Source organism: Apodemus sylvaticus, chromosome 4 (assembly GCF_947179515.1).
Source record: "Apodemus sylvaticus chromosome 4, mApoSyl1.1, whole genome shotgun sequence".
NCBI lineage: Eukaryota > Metazoa > Chordata > Mammalia > Rodentia > Muridae > Apodemus > Apodemus sylvaticus.
In genome coordinates this window covers 63,027,617-63,049,483 of record NC_067475.1, presented here as the reverse complement: position 1 = coordinate 63,049,483, position 21,867 = coordinate 63,027,617, and the positions used below count along the sequence as shown (strand labels likewise).

General features: G+C 43.5%; 1 protein-coding gene across 1 annotated transcript; it reads left to right on the top strand.

Moving 5' to 3' along the window:
• Positions 1–1,761: 1,761 nt before the first annotated feature.
• Vtcn1 (V-set domain containing T cell activation inhibitor 1) lies at positions 1,762–19,498 on the top strand. Its single transcript, XM_052180921.1, has 5 exons — positions 1,762–1,772; positions 2,334–2,398; positions 10,570–10,917; positions 15,050–15,328; positions 19,374–19,498. The coding sequence occupies exons 1-5, from the start codon at positions 1,762–1,764 to the stop codon at positions 19,496–19,498; spliced, it is 828 nt and encodes a 275-aa protein (XP_052036881.1).
• Positions 19,499–21,867: the final 2,369 nt, after the last annotated feature.

The window sequence follows — 21,867 nt, the reverse complement described above, 5'->3', positions numbered from 1 at the left end:
CTTTTGCTTGACTTCTTAGGTTTTTCATTTTCATTTCCAGTTTTATTTTAGTTTGTTTTATTTTTTTGGTGATTCTATTTCTATTTTCATGTCTTGAAGTCTTAAAATGTTTTCAATATTTCATTTAATTGTTTGTGTTTTCTCAGTCTTCACTAGGGAATCGGTTCATATCTCTTTAATATCTTCAAACATATTCATAATTGCTATTCCAAAGTCCTTGTCTTATATTTCAGCTAAACAGCATTTGTCATGGATTATTGAAATAACTTTACTAGCTTTTAGAGGAGGCATATTGTCTTGGCTATTCATGTTTGTTTTTGCATGGGGAACCAGGCATCTGTAGTTATGTTTGGGGTACTTCTTGGCAGAGATATTTGGCCTTTTTTGAGTGGCTAGTTCTCTTCTTGGTTTGTTGCGGTGGCCCAGTGATGTCTGTAAAAATGATATTTTACAGACAGAGGCAGAAAAGAAATGTCTCCCGAGAAGAACAGAACTCTCTAGAAGCTGTAGAAGCTGATAATCTCACTTGGCACTTTACTGTGCTCTCTTACTTTCTGGCTATTTAAGATGAGCCCTAAGTTTTCAAGTAGCAGTTGGCCCTGACTTCTTCTTTTTCTTGTTTCACCGAGATTCTTAAGGCCTGGCTGATAATCTGGTCTTTGAAGTCGACTCACTGACCGTCAAACCCCGTTTTAGAATTTTAGTGTCTTGTCTCATAGTTGTTTACATAATTACTATCTTTTAACTATATGTAGGTTTTTATGGCTGTGTGTATGTATATGAGGATGGCTCGGGCACTCTGGTACTGAAAACATTGATTTACTCAGAAAGTTTTGTTTCACAAGATAGAAGGCTAAATGTTAGATAAAGATTTCTCACAAGAACTTGTTAAGACCCAGGTGGTATAAGAAACTTCAAACTCTTTGAAGGTTTGTTGTAAACTATGAGTGACTCTGTATTCTAATCAAGAAGTTTGATGACATCTGTAAATTGATCCTCTGTATCGGTTTCTTGAGAAACTTTGTTCCTGATGTTACATTTCCTTGTACCAAATGGCTATGATAATTGTGCCTGCCCCACTGGCTACATCTTTTGAAATGGTAATACCAACTCTTCCTGTATAAAAATCCTTGCCTTATAGCTCCAAAATACATTCAGTTCAAACCGCCTCTGTGTGTGCGTGGTTTGTTCTGTCTGTCATCTCAGCCGGACCTGTGCCTTCCTGGACCAGAGGACCCTAGATATCCCTAAGCAGACCCACGGTCTGTAACATTGGTTTGCTCTTGCCCTGCCTAGAAAAGTATGGTGGCTGAGGGGTCTCAGATAGAGATTGCTTCTGTCAGGTGGCAGATAACACAAAGAAATGGAGATGAGCTAAGGGGAAATGTGGAGATGAGCAGAAGGAAATGGCTAGGGAGACAGGGTCCCAGGAAGAAATCCTGTTCATCTCTGCCAATAGGCAGAGTCCCTAGGAAGTGGCTTTTTGGGGGAGAGGTCCTGCAGGCAGGATAAGAGCAAGTCTAGAGTAGTTGGAATGGGGGACAAGAGGGATGGTGAGTCCCTACTGTTGTGGTTTCTCTGGTAGAAAGTGTTTCTGCAGATCCTCAGTTGACACAAACGAATGGAGATGTCCTAGAAGGGAAGGATGAAAGGGTCAGTGGAAAAGAGCTAAGGGGACCCTGGGTCTGTACCAAGAGGTGGAACCCTCAAAGAATGGAGGTAGGGTGGAAGGTGGGGCTCCTGTATGCAGTCTGTGGAAGGATGGAGAGTAGGTAAGTCAGATAGATGTACAGTTCTAAGCACACTTTATTGCTATGCCATACATCTCCAGCACACTTGTTTAAAATAAGGGGCAGAAGACAGTCACTGAGGACCTACAGGTGTGGCAAACCAGCTATGAGTGGCTACAAAGTTAGAAAGGCATGCCGAGGAGGAGGTGAAAGTCTCCAGAAAGAATCAAGAAAGGAAAACAATAATACAAGGAGGTGGGCAGAGCTGCTAAGGGTAAAGCTGAGTTGGACGCAAGTTTTCCTCACATGCCATTGGGTAATATGGAAAGATTACCATCAGTCTGACTCCAACAGTGGTCTTCTCAGATCTGGAAACAGGGAAGTGAGATGACACTATCAGATGAAAGAGAAGTGTCTTCACCTCCAGTGGGATGGGATGGTGTCACTGAGACCTCTTTCTAAGATACCTATTTCTAGGAAGAGCTCATGTGGGAGAAAAGCTTGAGAATGCCTTAGAATGTATATATTATATGGGGCAATTGTGAGGCACTGTGTCAGACACAACAGAGAAGTGACTTACTGTTTCTCCATCTCTGCCTACAGCATTGTTAACATCATCATCATCCTGGCTGGGGCCATCGCACTCATCATTGGCTTTGGTATTTCAGGTACGTGCCATCGAACCACAGTCCACCCTGTGTCCATCTCCATTAAACCTCTTCTCACTCATTGGGACGTGAGAAGGACAGGATTCCCCCCCGCCAGAACACTTCAAAGCAGACACTTGCTCTCCATACTGGGTCCTCTTTGCTTACACATTTAACTCTGTAGGTGTTAGCCCCTTCTAAGCCAGAGCCTCGGGTAAAGGAGAACTGGCCATGATTGCCATACCATGTAGGAAACACATGCCACAATAGCCACTCTTCAAAGGCAGGCAGCTCACGTCAGCTGCAGGAAGCCCTCCCATCCCTCTTCTGATAGGCCACGTCTCTAGAAAATTGATTATGGAGGCTGTTAAGTATGATGCAGTTGGGCCAGCAGCTGTCTTCTCTAAGGCTGGTTGGTTGGTGTTTCCCATAAACCACCTGACTAATTAATGTCCTTATTTTAATTTTGTCTGTGATCGAGCTGTCACTTCATGATTTTGGTCTTTATATGTTGAGCTGTCTCTTTCCTACATCACTATTCTCCAATATCTGGTTAGGGACCACAAGGCCTGGACTAAACAAGACTTGCTATATGTGTGTTTGTTAAGACAAAGCATCAGTATTCTTTCCCACTGTCCTTATCATCAAAAATATATCCTACTTACTTTAAAATTGAGTTTCTCTGTTTTTTTTTAAGATTTTATTTTTACTTTTAATTATGTGGCTATATGTCTGAGAATAGGTTTGTGCACATGAGTACAGTGCCCATGGAGGCCAGAAGGGGGCGTAGGACCCCAGAGAACTGGGTCACGGTGGTTGTGAACTGCCCTGTGTAGTTGGGGAGCTCAACTCAGGACCTGTGAAAGAGCACTGGACACTCTTAACAAGGGAGCCACGTCTCCAGCCACTTGTTTTTCTTTCTGACTTGTAGTTCTGGCTGGAAAGTGGTTATGGTTATTACCAGATCTCTCCTGATCTAAGGCTTACTTGCATTTTCACTCCCTTAATAAATTTCTATGAATAAGTGGTCTTCACTTTAACATAGCCAAACTCATCAATCTTTTCCTTCATATACAGAACTTGATCTAATCAATTTAAATTTTTTTTTACCTGTCTTGAGGTCATGACAATCTCCTAAATTTCTAGACGCTTCATTGTTTTACCTCGGGCCAGTACACTTACAAACCATCTGGAGTGGCTATTACCACATACCGGTCAAGATTCAATATTTCCATGTGGCTATCCAGTAGACCCAATGCCATTAATTGAAAGCATTCTTCCCTCTAATGCATCCATCATTATAAAACAGCCATCCATGTGTATGCTAATCCATTTCTCAACTAGCTGGTCTGTTTCATTCTAATACAGATGGTCCTTGATTTATAACAGTGCTACATTCCAGTATCCCAATTGTATGTTGGAAACATTGCAAGTTCAGCACACTTAATACACCCAACCTGTCAAACAGCATACTTGGCACACAACACACTGCAGAGTGTGCCCATTGGCTCTGTGAACATGTAGCCCAATGGGAGCTACTGGTGCCAACTTCGCCACGAGTATCCCACCATGCACCACCAGCACAGAAGCACAGGAAAGGTCAAAATTGGGAGTATATGTTTTACTGAATGCTTATTGTTTTTTTTTTCACACCATTGTGTAGTCTAATAATCACCAACTGAACCATTGTAGTGGGTGAAGTCTAATTGTGAAGTCTAATAATCACCAAACGAACCATCGTAGTGGGTGGCCACCTGTCTTCCCTTTTAATTACCTCCATTTGATTTGTGTTATTTCATCTGTTTTCCTGCCTCTAAATCTTAGGTCTACTCCTCTTCTCCCGCCATGAGGATTCCTATGCAGTTAACCATCCCTAACCATAGGGATGAAAGGCTCATGAGCCCACCCCTTCCCAAGGAGCAACTGGCAGTTGACAGTTGCTGGAGGAGAGGAGACTCTTTCCTCCATGGCAAGCCACTGCTGAGTCACCTCTGCTCCTGTAGATAATCTTTCAACCACGCTCCTATGAGAAACCTTAATTAAACCTATTGGGTCACAGGAAAAAAAAAGACAAAGTATAAAGGAGTCTTAGAAGAAAGGAAGTCTGAGGGAGTGATAGAGGGACAAAAAGGGAATAATGAGGTGAGTGTGATCAAAATTATTACACACATGCGTGAAAATAATGAAACTCATTTTTATATATGGCTAATTAATATATACTAATGAATATAAGGGAAAAAACAAAATCAAGGGCTGAGGATGGATCTCTTATCCAATGTACAAAATTCTGGGGTCTACCCAGACACTGCAAAGGCAAGCAAGCAAATAAATAGATAAGCATTCTAATGTGAGTCCCATACAGCACAAACTTCACTTAAGGTGAATTGTTTGAAGAGAGGTTGAGGGACTCATCAGCCCCTAGTTAAAGGGTGTTCAGGAGGAGAGGAGATGTGGCAGGAAGGTCCCTGAGCATGGTAAACACCTCCAGCTCTGCAATACCAGTCTCTCACTGGCCTCTCCAAAGGTTCCACACCATGGGAGAAAGGATCAGAGATAGATGGCTCTCTAATAAATTAGACAAGGTCATGCCCTTTGGGAGGTAACTTAACTTTCCAGAATCAGTTTTCTCTTTGTTAAAATATTCAAGGTCAATGTGTGAAACCTAGAGACAACTCATTAACTTCTCCACACGTTCATGTAACAGATGGCTGCCATAATCTGACACCACAAATGCTATTAATACACATTTTCTATTATCAACACACTCACTTAGCACACTCATTGGAACTACACAATTTTCTGACCACCCCAAGGTAGACCTTTTTTGAAGCTAGGGTGGTCAAGACAGACAGCCACAAGATATCACCTAATAATGCTCCAACTTTGGACACTGGATATGTCTCTATGCATTTATCAGAAACATTATTCCAATTGTTTAGAAAATATTTGATATTTCCAAACATTATAGTCATTTGTAAAAATAGCCCTCTGAATTTCTTATATTTATGATCATTGGTTGTCTTATTTTAAAATTTTTACATTTATGTACTGTGATGTTGGGGATCGTCTTAAACATGCCAGGCAAGTACTCTCTTGCTGAATTATACCCCCAGCCCTATTTCTTTTATTCTTAAAGTGGTGATATCTTTATAATGGGTTGACTCTTGACATATTTCAATCTGACCTTAGCTATCAGCAAAATATGCCAGAAGGAGCTAAGCTAAGTACCATACGAGACTGGTTTTATTCTGGCTCCCCTGCATGCTAGACACAGGGCCCTACGCAAGTCACTATCCTCTGAGCTTCTTTATGCTCATTCATAAAACGGGTCTGATGTTCATTCTTACCTCTGTGACTTAACATGAGCCACTAAGAACAAAGCATTCAGTGAGACATTCCCTTCTTACCTCCCAAGGCCTTGACCTGCTGTCCCAAATAGTTGGAGTTAATGTTCTCCATGTTCATGACTAAGGTTTAACACGACAAGTGTGGGACGTTGTCAGGCCCTTACTTGCATTGTTACATGTAGTCCTGTTAAAGACCCCATAAGGGTACACCCTCATTTTATATGTAAAAGCATGAATTAAGGTCTTGCCCAGTGTCACATACCCAGAAAGTGACAGAACTAGGACCCAGATATAGTCACCATGTTCCCACACTCTGCCATGTCCCTACATCTTCCCTTTCCTTCTCCTGACCTAGTATCTTTCCTAGTTTCTTCGCATAAGCAACTGCTGCACACCCATTTCCCTCTTTGGCTAGCATGGTACCTACCCATAGGTATCATCCCAGCCTGGAGCAGGATGTGTGTTTTTATCACTAAGTCATGAACTATGATGCATTCTGCACAGCTGCTCTCCAGCCGATGCTACAGGACCCTCTGTTAAAGGCTTCTAGTATGTTTTACACCATTGAAATGTATGAAACCTGTACTGCATTGTGTCAAAGGACAGTTCATTTCCTAAGTTTTATCCAGTGCCACCCCAATCACAATTTCTGTGAAATGCTTACCTCATGTTTTCAATACCCACCCCCAAATATCGCTGCCCCTACAGGGGAGAAGCAATTGAACATTTCTCACCTGTGTGACTATGTTGAGACTACAACTTGCTTACCTGTGATGTCTCCCCTCCCTTTCCTCATGTGACCAGAGCTATGGATGGTAGGAATCGCTCCATTGTCATAGTGTTAGCTGTCAACTTGACTCAAGCCCAGAGTCACCAACAAAGAGGGAAATTCAACTGAAGAAGTGTCCAGGTCAGAGGCCATGTCTGTGAGATATTTCCTTAGTTGTTATTTGATGTAGGAGGCCTCAGTTCACTGTGAGTGGGGGCAGGGAGGCCTGGGCTGTATATAAGGTAGCTGAGGAGCTAGAGATAAGGCTCCACAGTTGAGAACACTGGCTGCTCTTGCTGAGAACCCAACTTGCGTTGCTAAAACTCACATAGTCCATCACACCCACCCATAGCTCCAGCTCTAGGAGATCTGATTGATGCCTTCTGGCCCCCTGGAGCATCAGATATGCATATAGCACACACAGGCAAACACTCTCATACAATAAAAATAAATGCATATATGTTTTAACCAGAAAAGTAAAAGAAACAGCTGAGCAAACAGAACAAGTGATCCAGAAAGCAGTGGTTCTCAACCTGTGGGTCCTAACTGGATCAAATGACCCCTTCATGGGAGTCACCTAAGACCATAGGGAAGCACAGATAATTTATATTATGATTCATAACAGTAGCAAAATTATAGTTATGAAACAATGAAAAGAGTAATTTTATGGCTGGGGGTCACCACCACATGAAGAACTGTATTAAAGAATCGTAGCATTAAGAAGTTTGAGAGCCACTGATCTATGGTCTCTGCCTCCAGGTTCCTGCCTTGAGCTCCTGCTCTGGCCTCCCTCAACAGTGGAATGTAACCCCTCCCTTCTCCAAGTCATTTCTCGACACTGTTTTATTACAGCAACAGAAACCAATAGGGTACCCTCTTTAGCTAATTATGTATTTTCATCCAATTCCCCTGTCTTCCAATTTCTGAGGAGTTTGGGGGCAACCTTGGAGGCCAATGAGACTATTTAAATCTGTGTCAGTCACAGAATTCTCTATCAGCAGACAGTGGCTTCTAACCCACTCAAGGGGACTCTCATGCATTTTACACCAGTCACCTAGGAGCCTCTGGTGGTCAGAATGATTGGAGAGTTGCATCACGCCAGGCTACATAAAGTTCTTTGCGCCAGGATATGTTTGCATATTTGAGGACAGACTCTGCTTTTGAACATTAAGTTCCGTTCAATCGCTTAACTCTTTATTTATTCACATAACAAGCATTTGCTGACTCTGGCTGGAGGCCAAGCAAGCCTACCTCTTCGTGACTGCTGAGGTTCTCACTGGTTTTATTCTTCTCTTTGTTTCCTGTGGATGAGGATTCGGCAGGTGAATTCATACCACATCATGAATGCGACCTCAAGTGACCTGAAGCCGCAGCCGGTCCCCAGGCATGCCGAAGCTGCCTATTAATTACCAAGTTCTCTAGGAGATTCCCTACCTGTGGGCTCAAAGCCTGCCTGTTAAAATGAATCTATAACACAGTTACCAAACTGCGATATGACATTATCATTTCATTTCCTCCATAATTGTGTTAATAATGTGAGTTTTTTTCTGAAAAGTAAGGTTCCAGATTAACTTGGATGATACTTTATAAAGTACAATCACCTTCTCCCTAGATCTGAGTCCCAGTTGTTCTGCAGTTTCATTGAGAAACCATACATATATATTTTATTGTCTTCTTTTTAAGGCTATCTTCCCTCCCAAATTTAAATGCAGTGACCTTGGCATGTGCCCTTTACTCTGGCAATAGATAGATTACATAAGCAGTGCTTTGATTTGTGCTTAGTCCATTTATTCCTGAACTCATAAAACATTATTTCTCTGTAGAACAGAGCAGTAAACACTATCAGACCTGTAGTTACTACTCACACAAGTTTCCTCCTTGGACGAAGCTTGCACATGAGTGCAAAGTCCAGACGTGAGTCAAAGAGGAGGAAGGCGGTTGCCACGGTAAAGGAATAAGAAGAGTTATGGGGGCAGGTGTATCTGCCTACACCTATTCTACCTCGGCAGGCTGCAAAGGGTCTCCCAGAAGGACTGCCACCCCAGCAGGCTCAAGTAAGAACAGACTGTAGGCAAGCAGGGACAGTGAGCCGGAACTCCTGACAGGAGAAAGATGCGCAGGGTGGTGAAGGTGCGGAGTGTGACCACGCGACCCAGGGGCATTCTAATAAACAAAGATAGTTGAAAGTAAGCCTGAGTCTTCAAAGCAGAGTTCAAGAAAAAGCCTGGCAGGCGACGGGAGCTGTGTTCTTATCACACAGTCTTCTTTTACCATCTTTCCTAGTTAGTTTTCCAAATCTCTCTCACAAAAGGCCACACGCGGCAGCTGCTCCCCAAATCCCTTTTCTTCCACACTGCCAAGCCTCCAAAGCATCTTCCATCCCAGCCTATGCACGCCCATTTCTTCGGCTCCCTTTTCTAGCTATACTCGCTCTTCTATCCGTAGCCCTCTGATCTTTTATTTTTTATGCAAATCTGTCTAGCTTGGTGTCTTTGGGTCTATTTCCCGTGTACTACACTCATCTCCTTTACAAAGGTCTTAGAGTCAATTAGACAATTCCGAGCCTTAATGAGCTACAAGTGCCAAGGACACCCTTCTGTCTAAAATGTTTGCTTCTGTATTTGAAAAGGAACATGTACTAATTGTTCATGAATCTTTAAGTTGAAGAAAGAAAAATCAACAAACTATTGGACACAGACAATGACGGAGGACCGTGAGAGAGGAAGCTGCCAGGCAGAAACAAGAGGCATTCACTGCGTGCCAGGCAGTGCCTGGCACTGAGGGCCAGGCAGGGAAATCTGCAACTCGTTCCAGAGCCCGTAGTAACCATGGGAAATTAGTGCCTAGGTGACAGATGTATTTGGCTTGTACTTTTAAGAAAGCTGCCTACAAGAGCAATGCGTTTAAAATGTGTTGATGGAGGAAGATATGCACAATAGGAAAACCAATAAGGAAGTTAACACTGTTGAGAGGTGTCTAAGACCCATCATGGTGACATCTGTGGGTGTCAGAAAGGCCTATGTGAACCATCTTAAAGGCTTAAATCAGGGGTCTATTGAAGAATATACAGAAGTTGGGACAGTGTCTCCTGCCACTATCCTCAGCAGCCAGCACGACTCTTAGATGAGACTCTCCATGGTCTCTTCCCCACCTTTCCTTGTAACTGTTCCATAATCCTCTTGGGCTCCACGGCCATTTCCTTAGCTTCGCATCTGTGTCATGGGAGCCACTGAAGATGTTTAATTAATTGAATTACCTTAAGGTGCCATCAGTCAGAACAACTGGTACCAGGAGCCCCGGGCTGGGTGTGCTCTAGGCTGAACAACCAAAGAAGAGGCAGTAGGATGGAGATATCACCATAGTCAATGTTCCTCCTACTGGTAGGATCAAAGGGGTGAGCAGGGTAGCTTCTATCTTGGACCAAAACATCACTAAGTACCACTCTTTATTATGATGTAGATAACATTATAACTTCAGCACTTCCCTTCTCCATGCCTGAGTTTCTTTCATCAATCCAAGAAAGATAAAGTCCCAGCATGTTACCATTGAACTTCCTTTGGAATTACCAGCTATATTAGTTAACATGCACTTTGGCTTTGTGTCACTTCTGATTAGCTAAGTATAATACCTTACCTGTGTAACTGCCGTTCAGCAAATCAAGTTTACAAACATTTGATTTGTTCCTCACAATAACCTCTCAAGGCAGACAAGACAGTAGCATTCCCCTCATTCTCCTGAGAGCCAGAAGGGTCAAATGTCTTATTTAAGGTTAAATGGCTGTTAAGGAACAAAGCCAGAATGTGAATAGTCACATTCTAGAGTTCTTCGACTCTGATGTGCTTTCCTCTTGCTGCCTCTGAGGGTTTGGGTACATTGTTCTTACAAAAGCTATTGTGCACAGATTTGCTGTGGATACCAACATTTCTTCCTGCGCTTTCTAGTCTTTCTAGTCATGTCTTTTTGTGTCCTTTTCTACTGCTAACTGATCTGGACATCTCTGTCCGGCGTGTATTAATGAAGAACATGGCTGTCCTAGTACCACAGCCTCACAGCCATGGGTCCTTCCCGAATCACAGGCAAGCATTTCATCACGGTCATGACCTTCACCTCAGCTGGAAATATTGGAGAGGACGGGACCCTGAGCTGCACCTTTGAACCTGACATCAAACTCAACAGCATCGTCATCCAGTGGCTGAAAGAGGGCGTCAAAGGTTTGGTTCATGAGTTCAAAGAAGGCAAAGATGACCTCTCACAGCAGCATGAGATGTTTAGGGGCCGGACAGCGGTGTTTGCGGATCAAGTGGTAGTCGGCAATGCTTCCCTGAGACTGAAAAACGTGCAGCTCACCGATGCTGGCACCTACACGTGTTACATCCGCACCTCGAAAGGCAAGGGGAATGCAAACCTTGAGTATAAGACTGGAGGTGAGTCGCTTCTGAAGGGAAGGGGCACCCTCGAGGATGTCTGAGAACATCCAAGGGCACGAGTTAATGCCGAAAATGTCATGGTGTGCTCATAAATGCCCAATATCAGACCCAAACTCTCTCAGTTCTGTTAGTGGCCACCTTATCCAGGTGTATTCGCAAAGACACATTCTCTCTCTTCTTCTTTTCTCTCTCCCTACCTCCTCCAGGGTGTGGAGGGTCTCTCTGTGTAGCCCTCGCTGGCCTGCAACTCACTATGTAGACCAGGTTAGCTGTCAAACTCACAGAGACATGCCTACCTCTGCCACCCAACCACTGGGATGAAAGATGTGGAGCACTACTCCTAGCTAATGGGCCTGGCCTTTTTAAAGTAGGCCCTGCCATTGCTAATAGGAAAAGCCCACAGTCTGTCCCAGAATATTTCTGTACTAATTAGGCCTGAGCTCACATCCAGAATGAGTCCCTTCAGAGACTCTTGACAACGAGAGCCATTTTAGGAGAAATCCAATAAGAACCAACCAAACTAATACTGTCATACAAACTCAGGAATATGGCGCCAGTGAAACCTACAATACACCTCTGTGCCAACACTATCTAATAGATGTTTTCTGCATGTATATATGAAGGAATCAGATAGATGCATCAAAGCACATGAAAATAGTTAACAATCAGAAGTGCTCGCCCCTTCTCCATTCACAATGCTTCCAGTATAGCGCTTACAGCACTCAAGGTCTGCACAGGGGTACCAATTACTAAAGCTTAACAAAGAACACCTAAGGGAAGTAGAAACAGTTGAGGGGTTCATAGGAAAAGAAAGAGCACACCCCAATGCATGTGAGAGAAGGGGTAAGAAGCCCTCATGGTGGAGGTGAAAGGGGCCTTGAAGGAAGCAGAAACTAGTCTGTACTCCCCTAGTCTTTGTAGGGTTTCCTTGAATGCCTCCTGGGTATATGTAAGTCTACAAAGCATAGCCCTAGAGTCAGAACACTCTCTGAGCCTCATCTCCTTTATCTTAAGATGGGGATTAGTGGGGCAACGTGAGATGGTCAGATCAATGAAGCAAAGTTCAGTGAAAAATTTCAAACAGTGGAAGAAGAGAACACAGTACGAAATCATGACTTGGGGCTTGAAGCACACACTCACACGTGTACAGGGAGGGAGATGAAACAGATTCTATTCAGACAGAAATCCCAAACAATTACTTCTCTCTCCCCTTCTCCAGGAGGCGGAGGTGACACTTAGCACTTCCATTCTGCCCTGTCAGGGTATGTTGGAGGAGTGAAATCACCGTTCAAAGACACCTAACAAACGTTCCCCCTCGTCATCAGCAATTGCGTGTGGAGAGCACGTACCTCCTAGCATGCATGTTGATGAGAGAACTTTTCCCTCCCACTTTCTTCCTCTCCAACTGTAACCATGAGAAGAACAGCATGTAGGTGCCAGTAGAGAGCGCCCTACACGGTACCTGACCAGGTACCAGGTACAACTGTGAGAGCCATGAAGAGCCTGGAAAGGCTGAGACACTGTCGCAGTCCGAAAGGCCCTGAGGCAACACAATTACTGAAAACATAAAGATTACAATCTGGAACAGCAACAGGAAAAACAATGGTAATGGGGAAAACACAAATGAAGCCTGCAGTTTAACTAACAGAAATGCTGCTTTCTCCGTTTTGAGATACAATGACCATTTAACATGCTACATTAGAGGAAACAGACCAGAACGTCAACAGGAATTCTCCCTTGCAGAATCCTGTCTTTGGGACTTTTATGTAAATCTAAAGTTGTTCACAAAATGAAATCTATTTCTATGTTAACGTTTTAAAAAATCAGTAAAATAGGAGATCCTGGAAAGATGGCTCAGTGGTTAAGAGCACTGGCTCTTCTTCCAGAGGACAGGGGTTCGGTTCCCAGCATGCGCAGGAAGCTAACAACCATCTGTAATTCCAGCTCCAGGGGATTCCGGCCTCTACAGGCAGGACATGCATGTGGTGCACATATCCACATGCAGGCAAACACTCAGATACACCAAATACAAAGAAACACACCTTTTTAAAGAAATTAGTCAAAATAAAATAATTCCAAAATTTTAAAGTTTTAGCATAGATATCATCACAGATAACCATAGGATTATTGGGAGCACCAAATGAATTAATAATACCTGGGTTATACTTCTAGCTCAAGACTTGTCTCCCACATCATCTCCTAAAACCCTATTCCCTCCCAGCTCCAAGCACATGCATCTCCTCTCCTTTGCTCTAACAGGCTTGCTGGGTGTGAGGTAAAGAGCAAGGGTGTGGTGGCATGTGTCTGTATCCTCAGCGTGGGGCACTGAAGGCAGCGGGATCAGGCGCTCCTGTCATCCTCAGCTCTGTGGGGAGCTCAAGGCCAGCATGGGCGACATGAGACTGTGTTAGAAACAGATAAACAGCAATGAGGTAAAATTTTCTTTCAATCCCCTCTCCACACCAGTCTAACCCTGAGCGAAGAAGCAGCTAACTGGCTTAGTTAGTTGTGGGTTGCCTGGGGGCCTGGCGAGGAGGCTCAGCAGGTGAGGGTGCTTGCTTGATGTTCAGACCTGTCAGCCTGAGTTCGATCCCTGGAACCCATGTGTCTTGGCTAATTTTTAGTTGCTCCAGAGAGACAGACACCATGACCAAGGCAACTATAGAAAAAAGGGTTTATTTGGGCTTTACAGTTTCGGAGGATGAGTCCATACTGTCACAGCAGGGAACAAGGCAGCAGGCAGGTAGGCATGGAGCTGGAGCAGTAGCTGAGAGCTTACATCTGATTTACAGGCAAGAGGCCAGGAGGCCGGGGGGCAGGGGGAGGAGAGGGAGAGGAAGAGGGAGAGGGAGATAGAGGAGTATGGGGAGAGAAGGGGGAAGGGGAGAGAGAGGGAGAGGGAGAGACAGAGAGAGAGAGAGAGAGAGAGAGAGAGAGAGAGAGAGAGAGAGAGAGAGAGAGAGAGGACAAGCTTGGAATGTAATGGACATTTGAAACCTCAAACCCCACCCCCAGTGACACATCTCCACCAACAAAGCCACGCCTTCTAGTCCTTGCCGAACAGTTCCACCAAGCATTCAAACACATGAGCTTATGGAAGTCATTCAAACGACCACATCATGCAAGGGCAGAAGGGGAGAACCAGCTCTCCAAAACTACCCTCCAAGCTTCACGGGTATGCTGTGGCACATGTACCTTCACAATCATCATCATCATCATCATCACAACAATATTTTAAAATATTAATTGTGGACTTCCTTTCTGCCATAACAATAAGCCCAGAGCCCTAACACTTTTTGCAAGTGTTTTGCCTGGATAGAGGAGAAAGGATGTCTTAATTTCTAAGTGTTACTTTAATAAGTATCATTACTTAGAATACAACAAATACTTATTATTCTACTTGTAGATATTGGAACTAAAATCTCTACTCAAACAAACTCCAAATCCCCATGTGCCAAGGCCTGTAAAAAGGCCTTCTGTTGTGAAAGATGAATGTTGTTTGTTTTTTCTTCTTACCTTTCCCTCTTTCCCTCAAAACATAAGATTCAGAAGCCTTCCAAGGCCCTACTGTCCTAAGGAAAGAGACATCTTCTTCCTCCTTCTCCTCCTCCTCCTCTTCCTCCTCTGAGCTTTTTTTGAATGGAGAAGATATTCATAATGCTAATATACATGAGACTCAGGCCCCTGCAGTTTGTGGTCGGCCAAGGTTTATAATGCATAGTGATGCTCTGAGCAAATTATTTATGCCTACAACACAATGAGCCTCACACAGACATTACTGTGGGCATGTGCTGAGTCACTCCAGTGACAGAAGTGATTGTTTCATGTTTTTAAGACCTAGCCCTTTAGCGGGGTAGTAGTGGCAGATGCCTTTGATTCCAGTTCTCAGGAGTCAGAGGCAGACAGATCTCTGTGAGTTCAAGGCTAGCCTGGTCTATAGAGCAGGTTCCAGGACAACCACAGCTACCCAGAGAAACCCCGTCTCAAAAAAAATAAAAATAAAAATAAAAAACACAAACCAAACAAACAAAAAAGACCTAGCACTTAATGGCTTCTTTTTTTTTTTTTTTTTTTTTTGTCTAATCTGTCTCCCCCTGACACTTGTCCCTTTTGACCTTTGACCCTGCAGCCTTTAGTATGCCAGAGATAAATGTGGACTATAATGCCAGTTCAGAGAGTTTACGCTGTGAGGCTCCTCGGTGGTTCCCCCAGCCCACTGTGGCCTGGGCATCTCAAGTTGACCAAGGAGCCAACTTCTCAGAAGTCTCCAACACGAGCTTTGAGTTGAACTCTGAGAATGTGACCATGAAGGTTGTATCTGTGCTCTACAATGTCACAGTCAACAACACATACTCCTGTATGATCGAAAACGACATTGCCAAAGCCACTGGAGACATCAAAGTGACAGGTGGGTTCCTGAGGCTTCCCAATCTACTGGAGATAAACCCAGGGTCTGGGGGACACTAGTCAAGCTCTCTGTTCCTAAACACACCTGCGTGCCTCTCCATGCTTTCCACATGTATCATTAGAAAGAAAACAATATGTCAATCAAAACCGAATTTATCTAATACATATCAGGGTACAAAAATCTTTACTCTTCCAGAGCCTCTAGAGTAGTGGTTCTCAACCTATGGGTCAAACAATTCTTTCACGGGGGTTACAGATCACATATCCTGTATATTGTATTTTATATTATCGGTCAAAACAGGAAAAATTATAATTACAAAATAGCAACAAAATAATTTTGTGGTTGGGAGTCACCACAACACAAGGAATTGTATTAAAGGGTTGCAGCATTAAGAATGCTGATGAACCACTGTGCTAGGGATTTTGATCATAATTCTAGTTGGCACTGATTTTTATAATCGGAGCTTAACACTGCACAATATTCATAGCATATTGACTAAAAATGGTAACTGAACCCGGCATTGTGATGCACATCTTTAATCCCAGCCCTCAGAAGGCAGGTAGATCTCTGTAAATTTAAGGCTAGCCTGATCTACAAAGTGAGCTCCAGGCTAACCAGAGCTACCCAGTGAAACCCTATCTCAACTTCCTCCCTCCAAAGAAGCATTGACTAACTTAATCTCACATGTTTCCCCTTAGTTTTTTGGAGAGCTTTAGGATTTAGAGGCTCTTTCTTCCTAACTCAGGGTGAATAGTTTACTGTAGTGTAGAGATGTGATGACTATTTAACAACTATGACATATTTAACTGATACACTACATCCTAAATTCTTCCATAATCACTAGATCCCAACTTGCCCTTGAGAAGGTTTTGAATCTGAAGATCAAAGATCTACCCTCTGACAGCCTTACTCAGCATCATGGGACTGGATGCTGACCTCACCAACATTGACTAAGACTGATCAGTGTTAAGGAAAATCTCAAAGGCTTAGATTGAAGTGGCCTCTTAGCAGCCTGTCTTAGGCCCTGTCACCTGCCTGCAACGCTTTAGTGCGTGGCAAACCTAGGAGGAAGCCGTTCCAGGAAGAGCCAGACTCAGCTGGGACTTCCGGGGCGGGCCTTCTTATGCTTCATTGAACCCTCTCTTCTGAGCATGAAGTTTGCCAAGAGAGAGTTCCTGTCACTATCAAGTCTAGAGCCACGCAAATGTGTGTGTGTGTGTGTATGCGTGTGCATGTGCGTATGCATGTGTGTGCGTGCGTGTGTATATGTGTGTGTGTGTATACTCATAACACCTTATGTTTTTATTAAAATTATATTTATGAAAGTTAATCTATGGAATGGCAGAAAATACTTGCAAATTACATATCTAATAAGGTATTAATACTCAAGATATATAAAGAAATCTTATAACTTAACAAAAAAATTAAATAGCTGAATTTTAAAGATTTTGGTTTTTGGAGCTAGATAGTCAGACCCAGGGCCTTGTACCCGCTAGACAAGCAGTCTACCACAGGATCATTTCTCTAGCCAAAATAGCTGAGTTCTTGTTGTCTTTCTCCATTTTCCATATATGTACTTTTTCATTTTGGTATGTATATAGCAGATATGTGCATGTTTTTCATGTGTTTGTACACATGTATGCACACATATGGACGGCAGGAATCATTCTCCATTGTTCTTCCCTTTGTTCACTGCAGCAGGCCTCTCAATCAAACCCAGAGCTGGTCTCTCCAGGCAGCCTGCTCTGGGGATTGGTCTTCAGTTTCTACTCCTTGAGGCTGGCGTGATAGGTGATCACTGATCATGCCCGCACCACATTGATGTCGGGCTCTGGGGACCTGGAGCCCACTCCTCAGGCTTGCACGGCCATCAGCTGTGACCACGGATCCATTTCTCCAACACTGAATTTGAAAATGAGCAAATGAGAAAGGGCATTTTTCTAATTATGTTACTCAAACGATCAAAAGGTACACCAAAATGTGCTTCACAGCGTGAATTGTGTGTGTAAAGCTAAGTGAAAACTGCAAGAGGCTGTCACCTCAGACTCCAGGCCCACTGAGATGCTTAGCAACCAGAACACACACACTGCACAGAAATTAACAAGAGTTGGTGAGGAAGTAGAGAAACTGGACCACTCATGCACTGTTGGTAGGACAGACACTGATGCAATCAACAGAAAAAGGCATGCTCTAAAAACAGACTAGCCACATGATCCAACAATTATACTTTTGGGTATATCTAGAAAAAAAAAAGTCTTAGATAAATGTTTGAATGCTTATAGCAATAGAAATACTATTTATTACTATTTATTATCAGGAAAATAGAAGCCTGAAGTGTCCATTGATGATATAGATGACAAATGGACCCATGGATTAAATGTAGTAAATGCACACTATAGAGAGAATATCTTATGTCTGTGTGGATGTGGCACCTACAACATAGGCAGGAAATAGGAGGTGGGACATCTAGGAGGAGAGAGAATTCTGGCATAGAATGAGACAGGTGATCCACCCAGAAAGATGTGAGGAGACAGACACATGGTACCTGATCACAGTTAGATAGCCATGTGGCAAAATATAGAGTAAAATAAATGGGTTCTTTGAAGTTATGATTCTAGTCAGAGAAGAGCCTAACTATGTGGCCAGATATTTGTAAATATATTTTGAGTCAGTGTCTTATTTTTGGGAGATTGGGACTGGGAGGTAGAGCCAGGACCTCTTACAGCACACAGCAGAGTATTAATTATCCTGGATACTTGCTCAACAAGTATATGTTGTGTGCCAAGTGTGTTTTAAAAAGCCCATGAGATACTTAGATAAATGGTACAAATATCATTAAAAAATTAATCCCAGTATTAATATGGGACCTCTAAGAAAGAGTTAATTGTGACTAAAATGGACCAGTAGGGACAAAGAATTCAGGTTAGATTATAAAGATGGAGAAAATGAGAGCGTAAGAAACCTTAAAATCAGAATCCTGTGGCAGTGGTCTCTGGGAGGAACTATGAGCATATGAAAAAGGAAAGAAAAAAACAAAAGTTGCTTTAATAAAAACAAGCAAACATACAAACCTATGGATCTTGATATAGCAAATGTGAATGTCAAGAAAAATAACAGTCAAAATGGGTTTGATGTCACTATCCAGAATATCTAGAAACCCGGTACCTGTACCAATAAAACAGGGACACAGAAGCAACATGAGCAGGGAGAAGATGATGCTTTAGAGATGTTGCTCTTCAAAGGCCCATGGAGGCCGGGCAGAGATGCTCCTGCTTGACACGTTACCCATCACGCGGAGGCCTGGAACGCTGCGGCCCTGTTCTGTGTACTTTGTTCTATGAGACAGGTCCCTGGGTGTATAACCTTTCAGTGTTCGTTTTCCTATGGGCTTGGGTAGGTCTACTATATTTGCTGTTTGCAGCTAACACTTATTGTGGCAGCATGCCAGGCACTGTCCTGCGTCACTCACGAGCTCTCAGAAGAACCCTGTGAGGCAGGCCATTCTTATTTTAGCTTTTTTGTTTGTTTTTGTTTGTTTGTAGAGGGAAAAAAAAAGGAGCAAATGTGTTTGGAGTTACTTACTGAAGTCACACGCCTAATGTGTGACAGAGCTGAAATAGTGACACAAAATTGGATTGTCCAGGGAGAAAAGAGTAGAAGGTGAAACTGATAATTCTGTATCATTTTATAGAAGTCTGATGAAATCTGATAGCACAAACCTATAACCACTGCATAGGGAACTGCTACATCCAAAATCAAGGAACTATCTTGGGTCGGTTGCTTGGCTTTGTTTTTATATAGTAACTGTAGGAATGGCGTTGTTGGTGTAGCTTTCCTATTGGCTGCGTCCTCACTGAGATGGCCACAGAGTGGACTTCGCTCCATAGACCGTGAAACCTCTGAGTCTGAAAGGATGGAGAGAGCGGTGGACAGATCTGCCCTTGTTAGGGACAAATGGCTCCAGTTTTCAGACGCTCTGTCCTCATCACTGAAGCGGACATCCAGTCTCTCGGTGACTCTGAACTTTTTCTCTGTCTTTTTACAGATTCAGAGGTCAAAAGGCGTAGTCAGCTGCAGCTGCTGAACTCCGGGCCTTCCCAGTGTGTTTCTTCTGTCTTTGCAGCTGGCTGGGCACTCCTCTCCCTCTCCTGTTGCCTGATGCTGAGATGAGGGGCCTCAGCCACACAAGAGCGTGCAAAGTTACTGGTACAACAGGTGAGGGAAAGCATGGAGAACATGCTAGATGGGTCACGGCCGGCCAGCAGCGTTCTCAGCAGCCTAGCCATTTCTCCTGCCCTAGTCTAATTGTTATGAAACGGAGTTAAATAGTCTTCAACACCAGCCACAGGGAGGAATATGCACTGATGTTAGGCCAGGGACTTTGTCCTAGAGGTGTGAAAGGCAATAGTGTCCAGCACTAACCAAGACCAGAGACCTGATAGGCAGATACGAAAACCAACTCCACACAATCCAGCCATTTATGGAATTCCAAACACCTATTCATTTGCTGAATCATTAGTGGATTCAAAATTGCTTTTTCAAAGAGTAAGATATGTTTAGCCCTCAAAACCCTGGGCTTCACTGCTGTTCACAATGGGAGCCATGTAATCCCTGGGTAATTGACCTTTTCCCCACCCCCACCCTAGTCTGTCCACCTTGGGCCCTGGTGACTCACCAGCTAGCCCTCCTGCTGAGACGTGTGCTCTGGCTCCAGTTACTGATTGGACATTTCCATCTAAATATTCTACTGCAAGTCAAGTTCGCACCGAGCTGAGCTGTGGCGCTCTGGTCAGCTCCCACGTGAGCTCTGAGGCTCCCTGAGGCTTGCAGGTCCAGTGTTTTTCTGACTGCCCTCTGTCCCTCATGTCAGCTGTTGCTGTGGACCCTACAGTGTTCTCTCAGATTGATCCACTTATATAATCTTATATCCAAGCTAATTCTATTTTAAAGTTTTGTATTTTATTGTTTTATGTATGTGGGTGCTTTGCCATGTGTATGTCTATGTCCCACATGTGTGCTTGGTTCTGTATAGACCAGAGGAATGTATCAGAGTCCCTGGAACAGGAGCTACAGACAGTTGTGAGCCGCCATGTGAGTGTTGGGAATCGAACTTGCATTCTCTGGAAGAGCAACCAGAGCTCTGAATCACTAAGTGATCTCTTTAACCTAAAGTCTAGTTCTAAAATCTTGTGTTCTGTCTCTCTGTCTTTCTCTGTCTCTGTCTCTGTCTCTCTGTGTGTGTGTCTTTCTCTGTCTCTCTGTCTCTCTCTGTCTCTGTCTCTGTCTCTCTCTGTCTCTGTCTGTCTCTCTCTGTCTCTGTCTGTCTCTGTCTGTCTGTCTGTCTGTCTCTCTTTTACAGGTCATAGAAAACTAGGTACCAGGATGAAAATACTCACACTATTTCACTCTGGTGTCTAGGCACAAGAGCCTCAGAGCTACTGTCTTCAGCTGAGTAATCACAGTCCTCTATCTTCTTTCAAGTACAACACTCTAATAGGCATGCGCGTGCGAGCACACACACACACACACACACACACACCTTTTCTGACATTGCCTCCCTCCCTGCCCTATTCTGGGAAATTTATTCTATAACAGTTCCTACCTATGTGTTCCTTTATCCTTTGCAGGGAAATGCTTTTCAGCCTAAGACCCCTTTCCTGAGGGCCCCTGAACCCCGAATTTGCCTGGCACATGTGTGGGCACATCCAACACACTCTGAGGCTCATGTTCCTTGCCCAGATAGTGAAGGTCTGGAGGTGGGCAAGACCTGTGCATGTTTCTTCCCTTCTCTTGTTTTCTGAGCTCTTAAGACAGGGCAGTGTAAGAAGTGGATTTTCTGTAAGAACCTATTCCTTAGGGATGTCACAGGTAGAGAGAGGAGCTCTTCCTTCCTCCCTTGATGCCTGATTACACTAGAAATGAGGTCTTTTTCTTAAATAAGCAGCAATTAGCTAATATGGCCTGTAGAGCATAGATTATTTATCCTTTTTTTTCTTATTTATCCTTTTTTTTTCTTATTCCCTTGGAACAATAACCTTCAGCTTTGTAAAAAGTCATGACATATATGTAAAAGGTGGCAGTCACGCATAGCACATGCAGAGTTGGATACAAACTCAGCTGCCACTCTGTTGTCTGTAGAAAGTAACTTTCTCTCTAGGAGAATTACTTGAAACCAAATAGATGTTTCTTTGAGGTTTTTGGTTTGCTTTGGTTCGGTTCGGTTTTTGTTCTTGTTCTTGTTGTTGTTCTTCACTAAGATTTCTAAAGTAAAGGGACAGATCATTATTTCAGATACACACGATTATTGGTCACGACACATTAGGCCCCACACCCTCTAGCTAGGAGTAGAGGCAGATGTGTCTTCCAACCTCATTCCAGAAACCTGCCCATGTCTGTTGCTCTGAGGACCCACTTCTCTCCTGAGACTAGAACTGCAGGGTCTTCTTTCAGTGTAAAACTTAAGCCATCATCCCAGAGCAGACAACAGACCACGGACCACGGGCCACAGGCCACCGTAAAATAGCAGAACACAGAAAAGG